At 36.7% G+C, this 21,560-nt stretch overlaps 1 protein-coding gene across 1 annotated transcript in view; it reads right to left on the bottom strand.

The window, feature by feature from the left end:
* The window catches only part of ADGRG6 (adhesion G protein-coupled receptor G6), a 135,755-nt gene that overhangs the window by 108,989 nt on the left and 5,206 nt on the right, over nt 1-21,560 (bottom strand). The window contains exon 2 of the mRNA XM_079939615.1: nt 18,275-18,375. Within this exon, the coding sequence (XP_079795741.1) occupies nt 18,275-18,375 (101 nt within the window). The remainder of the gene's footprint in view (nt 1-18,274; nt 18,376-21,560) is intronic.

Raw genomic sequence — 21,560 nt, 5'->3', positions numbered from 1 at the left:
TTTAAAAATCAAACATCTAAATTTAATTTTAGTATACTAAATCCTTTTTTAAAAATCTGTAAATACTCATCTAAATGAGAAGCATATCATATAAATTGAAAAACGTTTAAAGCACTGATTATGTCATGTTTCTAAATAATGCATACTGAGAATATTTTAATTTGATTTAAAAGAATTGGACACAGACACAATGAATTTTGAAATATTTGGTCATAAAACGTCAAGAATACCAAGTCCAAAATGTACTAATTCCTATATTACAAAAAATAAGCTCCTAGCTGGTTGTCTGGATTTTAGAACTGTTTTTCCCATGGAAATAACATAATAAAATTCAGTTAAAATCCCAGGCCAACTCATAACATAGCTAAGACAAAATTAATAGCAGCCCAGAATCCCAAATCCACTTAATACCCTGGAGCCTCAGCCCAAGATTCTGCTGAGCTAATGAGCCTCCTGGGAAATGTACAGAATATGAAGATCATGGAAGCTCCAGTGCCTCTCCCCCCTCCTATGGAAAGGGGAGGAAAGCGGGTTACAATAGAGAATGTGCTGGAAGCAGAAACCTACCATGGGGATAGCTCAGTCAAGAAAGGACAGGAAGAGACAAACTTCATGATACTGGACTTTTAGACATGTTTTGTTAAGGCAAGAGTTCTTACGTTATCAACTTCTTAGGAAGTTTTTCTTAAGTACTATGTAACTTGGGGTATACACCAACAGAGCCAAAGTGAATGAAATGCAGAATGAGCCACCAGGGTCTGCAGCACTCTGAACAGTTCAAGTAGACCTGCTCCAGTATGATAACTGAGATGCGCGTCTCGTGTCTTGGTCTACTTGTTCAAGACAGAGCCTCTATGCCTTTCACGTCAAACCTGTAGAGTGGATGGGTTACCTTAATCTCAAATGTCTCCCTTTCAATAATATGCTTTAATTCCTTCACATTGCAGTACACACACTCTCTTGGTTTTGTGCAGAACACAAGAAAAAAAAAAAGAAGAAGAAGAGGAAGACATAGCCCTTACATTTTAGGCACTCATAATCGATAAAAAAGAAAACACAAACAGCAATAATCATAAAACGCAATTCGACAAAAAAACATAGAATAAGTACAAATTATTATAGAATTCCAAAGGAGAAATGAAAAAAGAAGTGGGGATATGGAAAACATTTCCCGCTCCATTTCTACCTTTAAAATGTTATCTAACAGGTGGTTACGTTGATATATACATACATGAAAATTAAGGGAAAAAACCTACTCGTCTTACCAGCCTCATTTTAAATGCTCCTGGCGTGAGGAAGCATTTAACACATGTCTTGAGGTGGGGAGGCACCTTATTATGTAGCAAAGAAGGAGAAAGCCTTTTTAGGTTGAGGAAATAGTGTAAAGAAGACTTAGAGGCAGGGAAATATATGAAATGTCAAAGAAAAATATGTTTTTCAATTTGTTTGTTTCTTAGATTATGAATAAGGAATCTTAGAAACGGCTTAAAAAATACTAGTTAAGAATATATGGTGAAGGATCTCGAATGTCAATCCGTAAAGGCAGTACTTAATTCAGCAACCAAAAGCTCTTCAAGGTTCCTGAGCAAATTACACTCTAAGAAATGGTTATATGAAAGTGGTTTATTACTAGCTTGCAGATGAAACCAGGAGATAACGGCATCAGTTTTTCTATCATTACAAAAGTTGAGGCAAGAAACCATAAGGGTCTGCATTAGAATGAAGATCATTCAAAAAACCAAAGAGATACAACAGATGCTCCCAGATTTAGCAATAGATTAGGTCTCAGAGAAGGGTTGCTAAGGGAGTGTCACAGATACCTTTGACATCTTGATTCTGGAGGGAAGAAAAATTATAGTAGTGACACACTGAAACCAGGAAAAAGCAACTCTGAAGAATATCTTAGGCTGCAGCCCAGAGGTCCGAGAGAAACTCTCCTAATCAACCTGCACTTAACTGATGCCTCAGGTTAACCTACTCTCACGACTTTCTTCGTAAAAGACACTGAATGACACTCACAGTGAGCTGAATATTCAAAGCTAATAGTCCTCTGAACAGCTGCTCCCAGAAGTTGAGCTGTACTTATTAGATCATGTTCGTTCCCAACTATTTTTTGCCAGTTATACTTCATATTCTAGCTATGAAATTTACTATATTTTACATAACCCAATAAAAATACAAAAGTAAAAGGATATATGGGTCTATGAAAACTTAGTTGAATCATTAGGAAAGTTGTGAATAGAGGTAAATAAAAATAGCTGTTTAATTAGATATGGGTGAGATGATCTTTAATGACTAAATGGTAAAACTCTTAAAAATGAGGATTCTGTGTTCAGATCACTTCAAAAGCAATCTCTCTTCACTCTAAAGGAAACAAAATTAAAAATCACTGAGCTGTATGTAAATTATATCTCAATAAACCTGGAAGAAAAAAATCAATGATGACACTTTATGGGCATAATTTATTCAAAAGAGAAAACACTCTCCAATTAACAAATCTATCCTCAAAGAAAAGGACTTTGTTTTATATCCAAAGATTGGCTAAAAATGTAAGCTTACATTCAGTTCAAATAAAATAGTAGAGACTCCCGGCTCCAGCCATAATGAAGTAACAAATGTTGGACTCCTTCTCTCAGCAAAAGCAAACATATAAGTGGACAAAATACACACACACAAGAAAAACTGTTTTCAGACACTGGATAACTGATAGAACAAACCTTTGATCCTTAGCAGAAAGAAACACAAGAAGTGTGAGCCCCATATTTCTGTCTGACGGCACTTTCCAAGCCACTGCACAGGTAACTGGAACCCTAATAGAGAGCAGTAGCTTCACAAGATAGAAGAGCCATAAAATTTCCCCTCCTCTATTACCACATAGGCTTGGTTTCAAGGTACCCCAGTATCTTAATAATATATGAAGATTTTTAAAAATAAAATAAAGTGCTGTCCTATCCAATGGCTAGAGCCAATGGAATTGTAACTACCAGCACAGGTCCCACTGAGTAAAGCATCAGCTAAATCAGCTTAATTTTAAACTTGTCTGAGATCAGACTTTAAGATGTAAAAGTTGAGCGTCACCTTTTTGTAATACTTACTGAAGTTTAAAATGATGCCACTTTTCCCCTTTGGATTTACTGAATTATACATAGTACTTCCTCAAAGTATCCATCCAATAAGGATACATTCTCGTTTTCGGAAGATGTTTTTGTATAATCTGTGTATCATCTGGGATCTTAATATTAACAGTTGATGATTATTAGTCTCATTATTTTGTTTCCATTGATGGCCACATTCTCATTACACCATTCCTAGGCAAATAGTGACCTTTACCCAGGGACACAGTCACAGCAGGTGCATCTTTTGAAATGAGACTGTCTTGACTGATGCTTTCAACCCACTATTTACCCATGAAAACCTCTCAAGTTAGGAACGAGGGCAGAACAAATAACCTCTCAGAAACCATTCACCAGGTGCTGAGTGTAGTCTAGGTTGGAATTTTCAAGTGTTTGACCGAAATTCACTTTCTGATTCATGCTTTATATTTGCTGAGCAATCAAATTTACAAAAAGATTTGTAGAGTTTTTCAGAAATACCACATGTTTGCGAAATGAGTACAAATCACTTTACAGTAAATGATAAACAGCTCTGTAAAGATAAGATAAAATGAACAGAAAGAAAAACATGCTTATAACACAACAATGAATGGAGTAAGTGTTCCTGAAGCACCCTTTTTTATCTTTCATGTTATGAAGCAAGCCAACAATATCAATAAGTCTTCCTTAAGGTCTTAGTGAGGAAGCAAAATCTTATACATGAAAAATATAACTAATAGAAAAAAATTATATCCTGATCATTGCATGCACTTTTTTTTTTTGCGGTACGCGGGCCTCTCACTGTTGTGGCCTCTCCCGTTGCGGAGCACAGAGCGCAGGCTCAGCGGCCATGGCTCATGGGCCCAGCCGCTCCACGGCATGTGGGATCTTCCCGGACCGGGGCACGAACCCGTGTCCCCTGCATCGGCAGGCGGACTCTCAACCACTGCGCCACCAGGGAAGCATTGCATGCACTTTTATTAAATGGAGGAAAGAAGCTCTCAAGGAAAAGAGCTTCCAGGTAAAGGTACAGTATATAAGTTGAACTTTTGAATGTATGTAGAGGCTAAAGAGGCATGACATCGAAGCTTACACTTGAGCTAGGTGAAGTTTATATCGTTCACAGAAATGTCTTCACACACACACACACACACACACACACACACACACACACGAGTATTCTTAACTACTGAAAATATGTAAATAAGCCTAACTAATTCATAAATAGTAAAACTAAATATGCCTTTCCTGTTAGCCAAACAAAAGCCAGCATATCAACAAAGAAGTTGTATTGTAGAAAGCTATTATTTAATTCTTGATATAGCTAGTAAAATCCTGATAGTTCTGGAGGCATTAGAATTCTATTTATTGTGTCCTCTTAGAACTCTTATGAGTATTTTTTCCAATTCGCTGAGATTTTATTTTTTGGAGGTATAAGTGACCCATTAAAATGCATAGATTTTAAGTGTGCTGTTCAATCCGTTTTGGTGGTCGTATACCCCTCTGTAACTACAACCCAACCAAAATTTGGAAGATTTCCATCAATCCAGCATATCTTGCAGTGTCCCCTTCCAGTCAGTTGCTCCTTGGAACTCAGTCATCCAATGTAACCACTTCCAACCACCCTCTGCCTGATTTTGCCAGAAACAGAATCTAAAAAATCAGGCACACAAATTTCACTGCATGTAATAACTTGTCTCCTCCTACCTACAGTCCATGAGGAATAAAGCTCCAGTACACACACTGAGAAGGTATTTCTGACTATAAAAGAACATCTTGGCAAAATTTTATTTCAGAGTCAGCATTTAGCTCATGTTACTGATGGATCAAGTTACTCAGTCAACTTAGCAGTGTTATTGACATCGAACCAACCTTTTCATTCTCGTAATTAGTTTAAACGCATCAAAAAATACATTGACACCATAGTATGTACAGTTCAAGTTTAAATAAAATCCAACATAGGTTTATATTTTTTAAAATATGCTTTTCAAAGGCACATTTTCTCTTAAGCAATACAGGATTCACTTGTATTTTTAACCTGAAATAGCCCACAATAGATTTTATTTATGACTAGGATTATTAAAATTTAAAATACTCAGAAGGTACTATGATCTTACTTTGGAAAAAAATTAAAAGTTCTCCTTTAATAACAGGGAAAAACAAAATTATACAAGTTCAATTTGATGATTAGACTTCAAATCTGATTTTTTTAGCTTCCAGATGAATAACAAAACTGGTTTAGTTTTTATATTCTTCCCTAAGAGCTAAAAGACTTCTAACACACAAAGCCTAATGAACTGCTTTTCTAACCAAAACAATGGTAAGTTCTGACTTACAGCACTACATTTTTATACCTATGTACTTCTGCTTCAAACAAATGGGAGTTTTAAATGTAAATTAGTTCTCAACTCAAGGTGTTTTTAAATATAACCATAACAAAGATAAATGTTGTTGTAAAGCAAAGCCAGGCACACACAGCAGACGAAGAAAAACGACAGTCTTTCAGCTTCACTTGAACCAACCATTTTGAAATAAGTATCCTAATAACTGGCATATAGAAAATTTTAAGATATGAAAAGTACTCAAAAAGAAAGAAATAGGAATGGGAAACAGAACTAACTGGCAAATCAGGATGTAAATCTGATTTAAATGAGCAACAAAAAAAGAGGTAACATAAGCTTCTAGGAAGTCAGAGGCACCTAAAGGAACAATTTAAAGAATATGAAAAACATGCAAAGAGGTCTATTCTAAAAGTTGAATATAAGTCATCTCATTTTGTGACACAATTTCAACCTAAAACAGACTTCTATGAAGAAAGTGTTTTCTTGTCCTCTTAATAACAAAATGTTACTGCAGTGAATATGGTCCACCTACTTAAAAAGAATTTTTTTAAATAAATAAACCTTTGGGGAAGTTCAGACTAACTTAGGAGATCTTTAGAGAACCATAACATAATTGTTTACATACACACACAAATTGATAACCTGTCAAGGCATCTTCAAAACAGAATAATCTATTTTTAGGGGTGAGGAAGTAATAAATCCAAGTGTAGACTAGTCTTTGAAGACTTTAGGAAATGAAAGGAATGACAAATGAAAATGAAAACTGAATAGAACACAAGTGTGGAGGGGATGTGGGAAAAATTTGTTTGCTTTATAAAGAAAAGACTTGGACATGTTTGTGGGCTAAGCAGGGAAGGTTTAACCCAAGATAAGAAGCTAAAGTTACAGGTGATGATGGGGATAACTATGGAAAAGACGGCCACAGGGCAAGGGGGGAACAGCTTAAAGAATTTAAAGAAAATAATAACTTTTACTATTTTCAACAAAAATTGATTTTTTTTTAAAGAGTGTACATTTTAATAGTGATGAGATCAGTTTGGCACTAAAAAAATGTATTTCCATGAGAAGCTTAGCCCTTGGAGCAAGTGAGAATAAATACTCTAGTTATTTTTACTCATTTAGAGGCACAAATAACTATTTTATGAAACTTCCTCTCTCAAATAGCTGGTCTTCCACAAAGATGGAAGGGTTGAACCATTAATTTCTAAACCTCAACGTAGTACCTAGGCCAAGCACAAATTTTTTCTTTTAAACAACTGAATACCTATGACTAAATCCTCATTTTGCTTAGCAAAAATATATAAATTCTTCAATTTCTGTACTCATTCAATATTTAATTGAGACGCTACTGTCCGGCAGGCACTTGATAGGGCATTACAGAGCTAGGGAGCTGTGACATTACATAAATTAAGGACTGTGGACTGTATCCTGTAGGCAATGAGAATCTTCAGGGGAACTTAAATAGGGCAGTGGCATGATTCCAACAGTGGTTTAACAGAAACACTGGACACACCTGGTGGAGATGAGAGCCTCAGAGACAGTCGTTATAAAGATAAAAAAGGCATTTCTAACCTAGACTCAGCAACTCTTGGTCACAGCTAAATGTGAGTTTGAGCAAGAAAGAGAAGGCAGCAAGTGTGCCTAAGATTCTATTAATATCTCCAGGTTTTCGATATATACATGAACGCTGTTCACCAAGGAGGAAAGTAAGACTTGCTTTCCTGAAGTAAAATGGTACCTGATAGAGAAAAAGCATAAACCACAGACTCAGTAAAGAAAAGACAGGTCTGACACTGAGTTACCTAACTATAATCCTAGGGAGTTCTTACCCTCTGTTCCCTTCAGTGTACATTTTTGGTTGCACGTGTCTCACTGAGCTATAGTGGGTAATGACATGTCTATCTCCCCTACTGAGCTAGAATTCCTCATTCAGCTATGACAGCACAGTCCCTCCATTGACATCCTCCACAGTCAGGCCTCCTGCGTAAGTGTCTACGTTCATTCCTTATTCTCTTGTGCAGAGACCCTTTATTCTAGGCACAGGAAGTATGGATCCTTCCACAAAATCAGTTTCAGTGAATTCCTAGGTTTGTCCTTTCCCTTTCTCTGCGTACCTCACCCTTCTCCATTTCCATGCTCACTTTCCATCTTTTTGTTTTTGGTCAAGACCAGATGAAATTCAGTGGGGACGAACCAATCCCACAACTGCAATCAGTTTGTTTGTTTTTTTTTTTAATATCTTTACTGGAGTATAATAGCTTTAGAATGGTGTGTTAGCTGCTGCTGTATAACAAAGTGAATCCGCTATACATATACATATATCCCCATATCCCCTTCCTCTTGCGCCTCCCTCCCACCCTCTCTATCCCACACCTCTAGGTGGTTGCAAAGCACCAAGCTGATCTCCCTGTGCTATGCGGCTGCTTCCCACTGGCTATCTGTTTTACATATGGTAGTGTATATATGTCCATGCCATTCTCTCACTTTGTCCCAGCTTACCCTTCCCCCCCCCGTGTCCTCAAGTCCATTCTCTATGTCTAAGTCTTTATTCCTGTCCTGCCGCTAGGTTCTTCAGAACCATTTTTTTTAGATTCCATATATATGTGTTAGCATATGGTATTTGTTTTTCTCTTTCTGACTTACTTCACTCTGTATGAAGACTCTGGGACCATCCATCTCACTACAAATAACTCAATTTCATTTCTTTTTATGGCTGAGTAATATTCCATTGTATATATGTGCCAAATATTCTTTATCCATTCATCTGTCGATGGGCACTTAGGTTGCTTCCATGTCCTGGTTATTGTAAATAGAGCTGCAAAGAACATTGTGGTACATGACTCTTTTTGAATTATGGTTTTCTTAGGGTATATGCCCACTAGTGGAATTGCTGGGTCATATGGTAGTTCTATTTTTAATTTTTTAAGGAACCTCCATACTGTTCTCTATAGTGGCTGTACCAATTTACATTCCTCCCAACAGTGCAAGAGGGTTCCCTTTTCTCCACACCCTCTCCAGCATTTATTGTTTGTAGACTTTTTGGTGATGGCCATTCCGACTGGTGTGAAGTGATGCCTCATTGTAGTTTTGACTTGCATTTCTCTAATGATTAGTGATATTGAGCATCCTTTCATGTGTTTGTTGGCAATCTGTATATCTTCTTTGGAGAAATGTCTATTTAGATCTTCTGCTCATTTTTGGATTGGGTTGTTTGTTTTTTTGATATTGAGCCGCTTATATATTTTGGAGATTAAAATATCCTTTGTCAGTTGCTATGTTTGCAAATATTTTCTCCCATTCTGTGGGTTGTCTTTTCATCTTGTTTAGGGTTTCCTTTGCTGTGCAAAAGCTTTCAAGTTTCATTAGGTCCCATTTGTTTAGTTTTGTTTTTATTTCCATTTCTCTAGGAGGTGGGTCAAAAAGGATCTTGCTGTGATTTATGTCATAGAGTGTTCCGCTTATGTTTTTCTCTAAGAGTTTTACAGTGTCTGGCCTTACATTTAGGTCTTTAATCCATTTTGAGTTTATTTTTGTGTATGGTGTTAGGGTGTGTTCTAATTTCATTATTTTATATGTAGCTTTCCAGTTTTCCCAGCACAACTTATTGAAGAAGCTGTGTTTTCTCCATTGTATATTCTTGCTTCCTTTATCAAAAATAAGGTGACCATACATGTGTGGGTTTATCTCTGGGCTTTCTATCCTGTTCCATTGATTGATATTTCTGTTTTTGTGCCAGTACCATACTGTCTTGATTACTGTAACTTTGTAGTATAGTCTGAAGTCAGGGATTCCTCCAGCTCCGTTTTTCTTTCTCAAGATTGCTTTGGCTTGCAATCAGTTTTTACAGCCAGCCATCCAATCTGATTACAGGGAAAGCTCTTCAAATGGTCAATGACAAAGCCATGTGATTTTGTAAGTATTTTTTCATCACCCCTGGTAGAAGATGCAGTTTTAACATTATCTCTTCTGTGCAAACTTTTCTGAGATCTCTTCTGTTATCCCTTGATATCACAGTCACAATTCTATTAGACCACATATCACAGTGCTTCCTATTTGTCTCATGCCAGTCTCCTTATCAACACTAAAACTTCTTGAGTTTAAGGATCATGATTTAGCTCTGCATAGCCAGGACTTTGAAAAGAGTCTGATACACACACACATGTGAAACGCTCAAATATTATGGTATTATTGTGACATAGCCCTCAGCTTTTAAATGCACTTAAAAGTAGCATGCTAACTATGTTCTCTGCAACTCCATTAAGTATTATAATGCTGTCACAAATGTTTGATTTACTTTAATAATATTGGGGGAGGGAAAAGGTTCTGATTAAGAATACCTAACAGTTAGATCTGCTAGACTCACTTTGGTAAGGAAAATCCAAAGTCACAAAAGGGCAGCGTGGAAAGCAATTTGATTCATTCACTACACAGTTACTGAAAACCTCTTCTGTGGCATTACAATCACAGCATCATGTCTGTAAACCGACAGGACCTTAAATATAAGAAACAGTCACATAGTATAAAGTTACATGTCAATTCTTTTTAAAAAGTATTGTTGCAAATTCAGAGAGAACCTTCCTCTGAAACAGTTACTGAAAAAGTCAGACCTCTCTAATATGTGTGTGTGAGAGACAGGTAAGCAAGTCAGATGATGAGAAGTAATGAGAGTCCTAAACAAACACCAATGAAAGTATCAGGGCTTACTGAACTGGAAGGAAAGTCCTATGTCAAGTTAGCAAAGGCTCTGAGAGAACCACAGACCTTATTGTTTATTGATATATTTGTACTTCATCAGTATTGTTACAGAAATTTTTTGGTCATGAACTTACTACAAGTAACAGATTTTCAGATTACCATTCTAAAGAGAGATGAGATTAGCAGTCCAAGTAAAAACCTAATTTTCACCTCTGATGACCCAGCCAGGAGACACCGATTCGGAGAATTCAGGAAGAAGTGGGGACCATATTCCATGATGCCTTAGTGTACATACTTAGGAGTTCATTCTCTCTAAAAAACCCAATATGGAGGCAAAATATCTCTATAAGTCTAGCTTTCTAGCTTTCCTCACCCCCTGTAGCATCAGTACTGAAGACAATCAAATCACTATGACTTGAAAACCCTCATTTTCTGTCTTAAGATTCTCTTCATTAAAGCCAGTAACCCAGTAAAACTGTTACTTATACTCAACTGAGGCCAGTATTAGCTGTATATAATGCCATATTTCTGTGCATATATTTAAGGCAAAAAAAAAAAAGGAAGGAAGAAACTGTGGGTGTGTTTAAAAGCAGTGATTAATACTGTATTCCCATTAAGAGTATTTTCTTTTTTTCAGATCTGTATTTTACTTTAACAGTACTCTTTAAGTTTCAACCAGGTAAAGAATCTTCTAAAAATACCATTTTGTTTACGTATTTGTAAAAATCATAAGCATTAACTCATTCTTATAGCTTTGCATAGTCCAATAATAGTGATTAGTGTAATTTTATAATTAAAGAGATGAAAAAATTTTTGATTTTCAAGGGGGTTGACACAATCCATCACCTGGCTCTACTGCCAACAGTTTCTCTCTTCCTGTTATCTAAACTAGCAGCACCAAGCTGGGAGCAGAATGTATTAGCAGAGGCATCTTTTTTGACTCATAATAGTTGATTTATTAGAGAAAATTCTGTAATTTTTTTAAAAAGTGTATGATTTTTAAACCACAAGTTTAAGATGAGCCTGGTTTAGGAATAACTGTAAACCAAGATATTTTGACATCAAATAATCCAAACTATTTTCCTGACAAAGGAGCACTCATCTAAAAAGATTAATTGGTTATAAATAGTTTTAACGATTTTTGGAAAAAAAAATCAAGATAATTAGTCTTAACCATAGAACTACAGTAGTAACACAGTTCCCACTGGATTACTTTATTCCTCACTGAGAGGTTTTTTTTTTGGTAATGGTTAAATAGGTTCATCTGAACTGGTGATAGCCACCACCCATGTGCTGGCAAATGACCTCATTTTTTTTTTTTCAGGTGTTTAATCATCTTTGTTCAGTGAAGGGGAAAAGATGTTTACAATATTGTGACTTCGTGCTCATTGTCAGATTAATATATTTTGTCATCTAACCTCCTTACTTTCCTACCCTGCTGCCCCACCTTATAAATCATATTTACTCATTAAATCTGGAATAAGTTTTTTTTCCTCTCTCTCTTTGGTTCTTTTCCACATTTTTAATTTACTAAACACTATGACACTGAAATCTTAGGAAGAATGGTGCCAAAAAGCACATATTCTACTTGCTGAAAATAAAAGGAAAACTCCATAAAGAATTATTAATTTGAAAGTGGCAGAAAATTTTGTACCTGCCAAAGTCTAGAGTTCCCCAGGTTTATCTTGTCTAAGAAAGTTACCTTCCCAATCTCTAATTGAGTATAGAGCTTACCTGCTAAAATTGAAAGGAGATACACACAGAAGAAACTTTTGAGGTAACTATTAAAAGAATGTGTACATCAAGAAAACAGGCTCTTTATCATACTAAGTGAAGTAAATCAGACAAAGGCAAATATCATATGATATCACTTATATGTGGGATCTGAAAAAACAGTACTAATGAACTTACTTACAAAACAGAGACAGCCTTGCAGACATGGAAAACAACCTTACAGTTACCAAAGGAGGGTGTGAGGGATCAAAAAAAAAAAAAAAAACACAAAAGTTCTATAACACACACACACTCACTCTATGATTAAACTGTAGGCTGAGGAGGCCTTCACGGTTTTTAGTACAAATTCCTCTTCAAAATGAAGACTCCTTCTTCATACCTTCTTCATCACCAGTGATGGCGATTTCGAAGGTCAGCTGGCTTTATCTTTTGGCAACCAGTTACTGAGTCATTTGGTACTTGGAGCATCAACCCCAAAATACTTAGACTAAGTCTGTTTTCACTTCCAAATGACCACTTTTCAAACATCTAAAGACCACTATCGCATTCTTACTGACATCACTATTCCAAAGTAAATGTGCCATTTAAATCGATTTTTTTAATTCAGCAAGATTTTTATCTTTCAAAAGAAACCAAATTGTTACACCAAAGCAACAATGTGGTGGCTGACTCAAAGGGCATGGGTCCACCGCTGCAACCCAGCCCCACAAAGGCTTCACATAACAGTGGAGACAGAGATGCTCTGAAACATTCCTCAGATTGCTCGAGACTCATCACCGGGCTGATCTGCCTGGTCTAGATACTCTGTTTATGAACTCTCTCTAAAGGATAACAACCATGCCTGGAGGCGAGCGTGATCTGACCAGCAAAGGGGAAGACTCTTTGCTAACACCTCACTCTTCCTAATGCTTAATTCCTACATGGTGTCAGTTTCACTGGAGGCCCCATCACACTGCTTAGTCACTTGAGATAGTCAGTGTGGTGACAAGATGAGTCACCCTCATTCCACATTTACGTAATTGACTTTATGACCCCAATGTAGGATTTCATATTTACCTACATCAAAATCAGATCATCTCAAAGATATATGAAGGCAGGCAATTATCTACAGGGAAGACGCATCAAAGAAACTTCTGTATACAACTTTCTAAGGTTTGCTTATTCAATCACATTGGCTCTTCTCATCTGAAGTGTAGAATGGGAAAACAGCCTTTTAGCTGAAAGCTTCAGACAGTAATTTGGAGCACTTTGACCCTAACTGGAAAAAACCCCCACAAATATTTATTGTCATATATTATAGTTTTCTGTTAGTCACTTAAGCATTACTCTGGCTCTTTCTTCACTTAATAAGAATAGTTTGCACAACTAGAGCCTTATTTTTGACCTTTCAAATATACTTATTTAGTAATTAATGACATATTAATGTTAAAATGGCTAGAAGAAAAACCTGGCAGATTTATAAAGGGATTATTTTTCTATGCATTCGAAAGCCATTTGATTGCATATAAAAATATGTATAAAAGATGTCTAACACTCCAATACAAACTGTAATGTAATTGATGATCATGAGTAAAATTAACACACAAACCAAAAAAAGCACAAGATTAGTCCAATCATCTGCCTTCCAGAACCGTGCTGTCCTCTGGGCTAGAAAGCACACAATTCAGGCCAGACTGTACTTTCAGAAACATTTCCCCTTTTAGCTGTTGATGTATCATAACTATCAGAATAACATTGAGCTTTGAAATAATCTGCTGACGTCATCAATTTTCAGAAGAGAAGGGAGGCTCCTCCCTCAGTGCTCGTGACTAAGGCTATCTGTGTGGAAACAGGCTCCTGGTTGCTAAGGAATCCGTTGGCTCTTGGCTGTCTGTTTCCCACTCTGTTTGAAGCCACAACCTTCTGTCTGCTTGAGATATCATCATTCATCTTCAAATCATAGTGTGTCACGCTTCATAAAAAGAGGTTCTTACTTGAAACAACTTTTAGAGATTCATATCAAGTGAAGGAAGAGTCGGAGTAACGGTTACATGACTAGCATTATAACCATACTTATAAAAGTATAATATTCATACATGTCAACAGTCTCTCTGGCAGTTTTTTTATTTTTATTTATTTATTTTTGCGGTACGCGGGCCTCTCACTGTTGGGGCCCCTCCCGTTGCGGAGCACAGGCTCCGGACGCGCAGGCTCAGCGGCCATGGCTCACGGGCCCAGCCGCTCCGCGGCATGTGGGATCTTCCTGGACCGGGGCACGAACCTATGTCCCCTGCATCAGCAGGCGGACTCTCAACCACTGCGCCACCAGGGAAGCCCTCTGGCAGTTTTTTTAATGGGGCTTCTTTTTTTAATACCAAGGAATCTTATTAGGATTTTTTTGTTTTCCCAAATTCCTACAGTAATACATGTTCATTGTAACAAGGCAAATCATTCAGAGTTGTATTAAGTTCCATCACCTTCCCCCTTCTCACTCCCACCCTGAGATAATCCACTTTACGCCCCTGTGATAACCCATTTTAAAACCTGATGTGTATCATTCCATGTTTTATTAATGTTTATACAGTCTTACACAAAAGTATACACACATAATAATCCCAGTTTTGTAGTACAACTTATTACAAATCTAGGATAATCTTATATTGTTCTGTAATTTGCTTTTTAACTTAACTTTATTATCTTTCCAAGCCAATATACATAGTTTTGAATGGCTACACAGTATTGCATGGTATGAATATAAAATAATTTACACAACCATTCCCTTGTTGATGAACAATCAGTCTTTACCAATTGTTTGCTATAACAATGCTACAGTTAACATATGGGTACATATTTCTCTATATATTTATGGGTTTTATTTCTATAGGATAGATGCGTACATGTGGGAGTGATATGTTAAAGAAAATACACATTCTTACTCTAAAAAAATATTGCCCAATTACTCTCCCAAAAGACAGAGCCAACAGTGTTAGTGTGTCTTCTTTACCTAAACTTTAATAATACTGGATGCTATCAACCTTTCTAAATACTGTCAAGCTAGTGGGTAAAAAACAATCGTATTTTGTAATTTGTACTTCTGTGGGACCGGTTTAAATATTCAAATGTTATTTTGCTGTAGTTCTTATTAAAAGTTATATCCAGGGCTTCCCTGGTGGCGCAGTGGTTGAGAGTCCGCCTTCCAATGCAGGGGACACGGGTTCGTGCCCCAGTCCAGGAAGATCCCACATGCTGCGGAGCGGCTGGGCCCGTGAGCCATGGCCGCTGAGCCTGTGCGTCCGGAGCCTGTGCTCTGCAACGGGAGAGGCCACAACAGTGAGGCCCGCGTAACGCAAAAAAAAAAGTTATATTCATCACCTATCAAGAGACAAGGTATTCTGTTTCTATACTACTTTTTAAAATTCTAAAGGGCATAAACGTTGTATACTATTTGCTTTGTAAATGTCCACGAAACTACAAATGTTAACTTACCTAGAAGATTTAACATTGCAGTTCTATTTTATGAGTTAAATTGTGGATATTATCAGAATTAAACTACAGGATCCTAATTTTTACTCATCTGAACTAAGTGTCAAGCTTAACAATCAAGAGGTTTTGCCAACCCTCTAACCCAGCTACACAGTCAAATTAACAAAATATTAACAACCAAGAGAGTAACCAAAATCAATAGATTATCCCTAAAGGGTGAAATGAGAGTGATAAGGGGACTCCTTTGAATTGGGGGATAGGCAGACTTATCTGAGATGGTAATAATTAAGACCTGAGTATCAAAAAAGAACCAGGCGCATGTGGATTAGGGAGAAGAGGGTACTAAGAAAGCATGGTTAAGGAATAGAAAGGACATGTATCTGAAACACAGTGACTGTAGGAGAGACTAGCAGGATAGTAGGATGCACTGTAATGCATGAGAGTGAAGCAGATTTGAGGATCGGAGGTAGGGATCAAGAATCTTGTTCAGGGCTTCCCTGGTGGCACAGTGATTAAGAATCCACCTGCCAACACAGGGGACATGGGTTCAAGCCCTGGTCCGGGAAGATCCCGCATGCCACAGAGCAACTAATCCTGTGCGCCACAATTATTGAGGCTGCGCTCTGGAGCCTGCGAGTCACACACAGCTACTGAAGCCTGTGAGCCTAGAGCAGGTGCTCCGCAACAAAGGGAAGCCACTGCAATGAGTAGCCCGCGCACCGCAACTAGAGAAATCTTGCATGCAGCCACGAAGACCCAACGCAGCCAATAATAAATAAATGTTTTTAAAAAGTTAATATAAAGAAAAAAGAACCCTGTTCACACATGTGAAGTCTGAGGACTATTATATATCCAAGTGTATGAGAATAAGCAACCCAAGAAATGACTCTGGGTCCAAGAAGGGGCCGGGTACAAAGATAAAGACTGAGGAGACACTGGCGTCAAGATGCCACTGAAAGCCACTGGATTCAATGAGATCACCTAGGGGTCATCCAGAGAAGTGAAAAAAGTCAAAGATTGCCTATACAGAGACATAAATCACAGTTAAGTACCAGATGTTCTTCAAAAATATAGTGGTATTTCACCATGATTGAAAGATAGGACTCTGAAAATTAGATATAGCTAAAGTTTCAATATGCATTATTTTAACAAACCCTACACCGAGTTACTTATAAGGCACAATTTTGATATTAAAATGCCAATAATAGCCCCTAATGTATTTCTGTGAGTTCAAATATTCATGTGGGAGGTGGTGGCATTTTAAGTGAGTCATATTTAAGATATATAGACACAAAACATTCTGGCTTCATGAGAAAACACAGGTAACTATCTGTCACAAAGCCTTAGGTGATGCACACAACATGTGGGGTAATAAAAGAAATTTTTTAAAAGATTTCTTGTGTCAGACAGTAACTTAAAAACACATTTAAGTACTTTGATTCCCATGCCCTTGCGAATGAGCACCTCCTTAAATTTTACATCCCAGGTGCTTCCCTTGCCCCATCCTAGTCTCAGCCCAGTTGACCCCATTTACTTAGTCTAAAAACATGTGTTTCATTTATTCAAATGATTAAAATAATGAAGGTGCATATACCAAATAAAATGTTGACATCTAAAATAAAAAGTCCCAATTTAAGGTTTGAAGAAGCCTTGAAAATTTACAAATGCTATGACCTAACAAAAATGAATTTTAATCTCATAATTTATCTTACATCATGTAATTGGCTCCTGGAGGGTCACTTTTGAAAGTTAAGAAATAATTCAACACTGTACATGATAAAAATCTAATGTATATATAATTTTCAGATCTCTTTACAAGTGTGCTTCCTCTTTCTGGCAATGAAAGTAACAGAAAGATAGACTTTATAAGGAAATTGAAACAAATACACCAAAAAAACCACTCAAAGATCAATTTTGTTTTGAAGCCAGTAAACAAGTACCAGGGATTTCCCAAGTAAGTAGCTGAAACTACCTGATGGCTTGGAAAAAAAGTATTTGTATATTAAACACTAGTTAAATATCTTGATCCATGAATTAGCAATTTTAGCAGATAATCTATTTCCAGATTTGTTAAATGTATTATTTATAATAACATACAGGTATGTTATAAACGTGGAATGTATAAAATCTTGAGTAAATCCCAAGTAATCAATACATAAGGCTTCAGGAGTAATGACTTCATTCTAAAGGAAAATATAATAAACTGAATAAAGGCAACAGTAAAAAAAATAAAAAGTGTAAAACAAAATGGGCTTAAGAAAAATGCAGTTTGCTCAAGTAACAAAACCAGATAACTTTTAAAGATCACTCACATTCCTCAAGTTCTTATTGGCTCATTCATATAATTAGCTGTTTATAGAAAAATCTGGCTTTCAATAACAGCTAAAAAGGTCTTATTTCAAAGTTGAGAAAAAAATTGTACTCTTTTTAAAAATTAAATATTTTCATTCCAAATGTACTGTAATTAAAATTAACTTTGTCACAGCATTTTAAGTCAACTAAATAACCTTCATGATCTAAAAACTTAATTTCAAATTCCTGTCTGATACTTGGCAATAAATAAAAATAGCAAAGCCTATACTTTACTTTTCATAAAGAACTGAATGAAAACTTGAAAAGAGAGAGAATTAAGTACTGTATATTTATTCAACCGTAGAAGAAACAGCTAGCACATTTTTAATGTCAGATATGTAGCTATCTCATCATTCAATATGGGCGAGGTAAATAAAACTAAAAGAAATGTAGCTAAGATTAAAGAAATACACTCATTAGAAAATAAAACAATGATCAAAGTAATAGAATTCACACATAATTAAAGAGGAATGAGAGGCCATGGACAGAAAAAGCCTGTAAAGACAGAAAACATCAACAAATAAGAGGCACACTTACACTGAAGGCAATGTAATCATTATTAAATTCTGAGTTTGAAAGAAAAAGAGTCTTACTTACCTGAGGGAGGAACATACACAATATATAAAGCAAATAAGAACAAAAGAGAACTTGGCTTCCATTTCGAATGACAGCTCCACATTCGGCCTGAGTGAAACATCCTGTCATGGAAAAAAGCAACAGTCAGGACACTTAGATTCAGTAAGGCATTCGGTTAATAAAATCTGTAGGTTTCCAGCAGGTACTGGAAAATAGGAACCTTCAGATTCAGCCTTGCTTCCAAATAAAAAAAAGAAACTTTGAAGATGATAAACTAAGCATCCCCTTTAAGCTAATTAGGCAAAAGAGAAAAATCCGTGCATTTTATTTGTCACTTGGTGGCACCTTCCTTATCAATGAATATATAATAGGCGATTTCTTCATGAAGATGGGGAAGTATTCAGATAATACAAGATAAAAATCACCTATAAAAAAAAAACTATTTTGGCATCAACCTTCAGCATCACCAGTCACATGCCCATCTGAGTAGCAAGAGGATGTTTTTATCAACCTCTTCTATAATCTCCCAGAAATTTAGGCTCTAGGGAAACGTTTTCATTTTATAACATCTGCTGCTTCACAAATGGAAATATTTAAATTAAAATGCCCAAACTTTCTTCCTTCCCCTAAAATTAAGTACAGAAGCACTAACATTCTAAAAAGATTAATTTCTTTATATATAATAGCTATCAAAGTTTTTAAATGGCTAGTAAACACCAAGTATTATAGAAACTAATAAATGACATTAGATGGAGAGGTGCTGCTTTGAAAACTCTCAAATAATTCTCCGTACAAGAGTCTCATTTTTTTAAAAACATTTTTAAATTTTTATTTATTTATTTTTGGCTGTGTTGGGTCTTTGTTGCTGCACGCAGGCTTTCTCTAGTTGCAGTGAGGGGGGCTACTCTTCGTTGTGGTGCGTGGACTTCCCATTGCTGTGGCTTCTGTTGTTGCAGAGCACCAGCTCTAGGCGCACGGGCTTCAGTTGTTGTGGCACGTGGGCTCAGTAGTTGTGCCTCGCAGGCTCAGTAGTTGTGGTGCACGAGCTTAGTTGCTCAGAGGCATGTGGGATCTTCCTGGACCAGGGATCGAACCCATGGCCCCTGCATTGGCAGGCAGATTCTTAACCACTGTGCCACCAGGGAAGTCCAACAGTGTCATCTTTAAACTCACAATTATACTTAATGATTTAGATGGGGACATACATATTATCTTGGCTTCAGACAGTGGTGTGATACTTTTCATTGACTCAGCCCTATCAAAAAAGGCAAACCACTGAAGGGGGCAGCAGCTGCAAAAGTCAGTCACAAAAAGATGAACTGGTGAGCAGAAGAGTCATGAGGCAGGAAGAACAGGTGAGTAGCAGTAAGAAACCTCCAGATCTTAAAATCCCCAAAGAGAGTTACTTTGATTGTAAGTGGTAATCGAGAGTCATTTTATTTCTAAAAAGAGGAGCAACTAATAAGATACTTTAGGGCCACAGTAATAACTTTTTTCCTGAAGGTTGCTTATCTGGAATAAAATGTATAATACTAAATAGAAAACCAGAAAGTTGTAAGAGAAATACTTGAATAAGCAAAAATAGACATCAAACTGATTCTTGCACTTGCCTTAAGCCTGCATTTTCAATCTGCCTTTTACTGTTAGAGACTACTTAAGTTACAAAGAGAACAAGATCTAGAGTCAGACAGACCTGGGTTTGCTACTTATGAACTATGTAACCTTGGAAAATTGACTTCACCACCTTGTGCCTCCTAGTTTTCACCTGTAAAATAGGAACAATAGAATCTAGTCTACGGAGCAGCTGGATGATTAAATCAAATCATGTCATTTAAGAAATATGCCTAACATTCAGCAAGTACTCAATAAATATTAGCTATTTTTATTTTTACTACCATCCTGAGCATTCTAATATAAGTGTGGTTATTCTGTCAACAGCAAAGCCAAAAGAAAGGACTGAACCAGGAACAGATAATAGGATCAATGTTATAAGCCAAAACCAATCTATTCACTTTGTGGCTACTTCTGGGATCCACTTAGAACAGAGAAGAAATGGATTATTCATGTATGTCATTATTACAGAAATTTAAAATAGTATCTGATACTCAGGACATGTTTTTATATTCACCAAACTACAAGCTCCAGCATCATGCAACTCCTAGGGGAATTTCTACATGAGAAAAAGGCTACGTCCTAAAGAGCATTTTGGCACAACATTGTAAATCAACTATACTCCAATAAAAATTTTTTAAAAACAATAATAATAGAGGATTTTTGTATGGAAGGTATGTTTTCAAATACATCCATCCAAAATATTTGAAATTAAAATCAGTGTTACTGTTTACAAGAAGCAAGATGTTATAGTGAGTCATTAATAATAACGTAATAATAATGGATGTGAACTCTGGAATAGCACGTAGTTACATCCTGGTGCTTCTGTTTACCGTGTGCTTTGGGGGCAGGGTCAAGTACTTAAACTCTGAGCCTATTTTCTCTTCTGTAAATAGAATATTATCCACCAAAAAGAACTAGATGTAACATTGCATGGAACTTAGTGAGTGCTTTAAAAAGGGTAGCCTGTAAATTTTTGTCACATGGAAAGTTCACTTTTTTGGAAGAATGGGTCCATTTCCCATTGATGCTGGATGAATGAGGTGTTTCCCATTCGTGCTGGGGATGAATGAGTGTACTTCTGAAACAAAAGAACAATTATATATTCAAAGAAGTTATCATCTAAAGGACCAAAGATGAAGTCTAACCTCCTCATTTCACCGAGGAGGAAACTGAGGCCCAGAGGAATAAAGGGGCAAACCAGTGAAGCCTGGCTGCCAGCCTTATAGATATTAATAGAAGGAAGTATCAGCCCAGGAGAACTCCTAGCCTCTTAATCTTTGTGGCGCATGACGATCCTCCGTTATCAATATGTGAATAGTGGCCTCCTCTTATGTTCCCGTGCTCTCTAAACAATACTCAGGGAATGATGTTCATTAGTTTGGCGACACTCAATACTATTTCATGTGCTCGTGCAACTTTTTTTTGCTATAAAAGGTTCTGACACTTAGGAATTCCATATTCACTCCTGAAGCTATTTTATAAAAGCTGCCTGCAATCCTGTCAGACAAGAGCTGCAAAGGACAACCAAGGGCTTAATGCATTCCAGTTCTCAGGACTCCATCACTTTGTACAGAAAAGGAACCCAGGACAGGGCAAGAACTTGTAACCAACATAAACCACCTTTCATCCACTTTACTGAAGAACAGAAACAAATAAAGAATAGAACAGAGGAAGGAAAGCATTGTATGTCTTC

This window comes from Stenella coeruleoalba, assembly GCF_951394435.1.
Source record: "Stenella coeruleoalba genome assembly, chromosome: 12".
Classification (NCBI taxonomy): domain Eukaryota; kingdom Metazoa; phylum Chordata; class Mammalia; order Artiodactyla; family Delphinidae; genus Stenella; species Stenella coeruleoalba.
Note: the sequence above shows the minus strand (reverse complement) of the source record. Positions and strands in the feature narration are given on the sequence as shown.